General features: G+C 69.5%; 1 protein-coding gene across 1 annotated transcript; it reads left to right on the forward strand.

Moving 5' to 3' along the window:
* The first annotated feature begins 1,166 nt into the window (after positions 1-1,166).
* LOC123827955 (keratin-associated protein 24-1) lies at positions 1,167-1,844 on the forward strand. Its single transcript, XM_045852396.1, has one exon. It carries the CDS (start codon positions 1,167-1,169, stop codon positions 1,842-1,844), a length of 678 nt encoding a protein of 225 aa, XP_045708352.1.
* The last annotated feature ends 342 nt before the right edge of the window (positions 1,845-2,186 follow it).

Raw genomic sequence — 2,186 nt, forward strand, 5'->3', positions numbered from 1 at the left:
CCCACAGCCCGCCTTCCCCCGGTCCGAACTCGCCGCCGCCGCCGCCCACACACGCATGGCTGTTCCGGTGCAGTGGAGGCTGCACGTGTGAGTTGCCGTCTCTGTTTTCAGGAAGAAAACGTCAGTCCTTAGTTTAAGTGAAGATCTCAGAAGTGTCCTTCACCTCTGCCAGCAGCAGTGAAAAGCGCTATTTGCTGTGCACGGGCCCCGCAGGCTCTGCAGACGACATTTTAAACACGGTGGGCGCTCCCTCGGGTGGGCGCCGACCAAAACCAGCCGCACTCTCCGACACGGGAACAAAGTCCAGTGTGCGTGCAGGAAAGAGGGGAAGCGAGGACAGAAAAGCTCTGTTTGGGGAGAAAGGGGGGGGGCACGTCACGGGCCGGTGGCGTGGGGGGTTGACGGCAGGGAGGGCCAACCGTCCTCCCCCGGGGGGCGCAGCCCCAGGAAGCCAGCCTTTCGGAGGCCCCGACTGCACAGACTCTTCGGGGAAACCACCTCCTAGGAGACGGGTTGCTCGGCAACCACTAGCCCCTGAGGACGAGCTCCCTGTCAGCCCCGGGCAGGTCCCTCGGTCGCGGTGGGGCCGCCGGTGGAATGCTCCAGCCACGGCGGACCAGAACCGGCCACCGGGCCGTGGCCGGCACACGGCCCAGCACGGCACGTTTTGGGGGAAGCAGTTCTTTCTCGTGAAGGTCTCACGTCTCCCCCTCTCGCGGAGCAGCAGCGCTGGGACGGCCCGTGCCCTGGCCTGGTCAGCACACAGGACCGAGGCCTCTGGGGGCTGGCCGCGGTCAGGAGCCGGCTCCTTGTTCCGGGGACTCCTCGTTAACCTTTTAATCACCACGCTGCCGGAGCCCACAGAGGCACCGACTCTCGTAACCGCTGATTGGCAGGTGGCAGGCGGCCTGGTCACATTAAAACCCCGACCCACCGACGGCACGGCCCGTGGTGGTGCGTCGTGGCCGAGGGCCAACGGGGCGATGATTGCTACTTGGCAGAACCAAAGTAAATGCATTTTTGCGTGGGTGTGAAGGCATCGGCGGCGGTGGCTAAACACCACCTCCACGAGGGGATGCCGCGTGCCGCCCGTGGTCCCGGGGAGATATAAGGAGCCCTGGGCCGGCGCACCACACCGTCCCGCTGCGCTGACACACGCCGGCCCCATGTGCCTGCTGGGCCCCTCCGGGGGCTGCTGCCTCCCGGTGGTGACTCCTGTCGCCTTTTGCCCCCGGGGTGGGAGCCCCACCTCTGGGCTCTGCTTGCCCAGCAGCTGCCAAGGGAACCTCTGGCTCCTGGAGTACCGCCCGGACCCCGAGGGCGACAGGGCGCCCAGCTGCCGGCCGGGGACCTGCACCGCGGGGGGAGCCCCGTGGAGCTGCCGTGAGCCCTGCGACCCTGCAGCAGCGGTGGGGACAACGCGAGGTGCATGCGGCGCAGCCAGCGGGGGGCCCCGCCACGGCCCACGGGCTCAGACCGCTGTGGGGCGCACGACCCGGGTCGGCGCACCGATTCCCCGCGCCCCCACGGCGCGCCGGACCCTCACCGACGGCCCCCAGGGCCTCGGGCGACGCAGCACCGCGCCCAGGAGTTCCCGGCCGCTGCCCCACTGCAGACCCAGCAGCCTGGGGTGCAGGGGCTACCAAACTTGGGGCTTCACTCCTGGCGGCTTCTCGCCGTCCTACTGTGCGGCCAGCGGCTGCCAGTCCCCAAACTACTGGGTGAGACACCGGCCCCTGAGCTGCACGTCGCCGCGCTACCTGCCCAGCAGCCTCGGCGGCTGCCTGAGCTCCGTGCCCAACTCCTTCCCTCCCCTGAGGTACCTGCGCCCTGGCTGCTACTGATCGGCGGCGAGCGGCGTCTCTGGTGGCCGGTGGCCGGTGGCCGGTGGCTGGCCGCTGTCCGACGGAGCAGACCCTCCCGCGGGTGGCAGGCGCCGCTGTAACACTCCGCTGAATCACCGCCCTGCGCCCCGCCCGAGGCGTCTCCAGACGACAGCCTGCACGGCCCCGGGGCCTGGCTCACCGCCTGGGCACCGCTGGCTGTTTCCCTGCGCTCTGCCGCCGACGTCCTGTGCGGTCAAGGCAGACGCCGGAGGCGGCGTCGTTGTTCCTGGGGCTGCAGGGGCTGGGCACACGAAGGACTCCGCGGGTCCCCCGTGGCTTGATCCCAGCACATTTCCCCTG

The sequence above is a fragment of the Phyllostomus hastatus genome, unplaced genomic scaffold (genome assembly GCF_019186645.2).
Source record: "Phyllostomus hastatus isolate PE091 unplaced genomic scaffold, TTU_PhHast_1.1 phas_contig_948, whole genome shotgun sequence".
NCBI lineage: Eukaryota > Metazoa > Chordata > Mammalia > Chiroptera > Phyllostomidae > Phyllostomus > Phyllostomus hastatus.

Coding starts and splice junctions, on each gene's coding strand:
- LOC123827955 (XM_045852396.1), top strand. CDS start 1,167: ATGTGCCTGCTGGGCCCCTCCGGGGGCTGCTGCCTCCCGGTGGTGACT.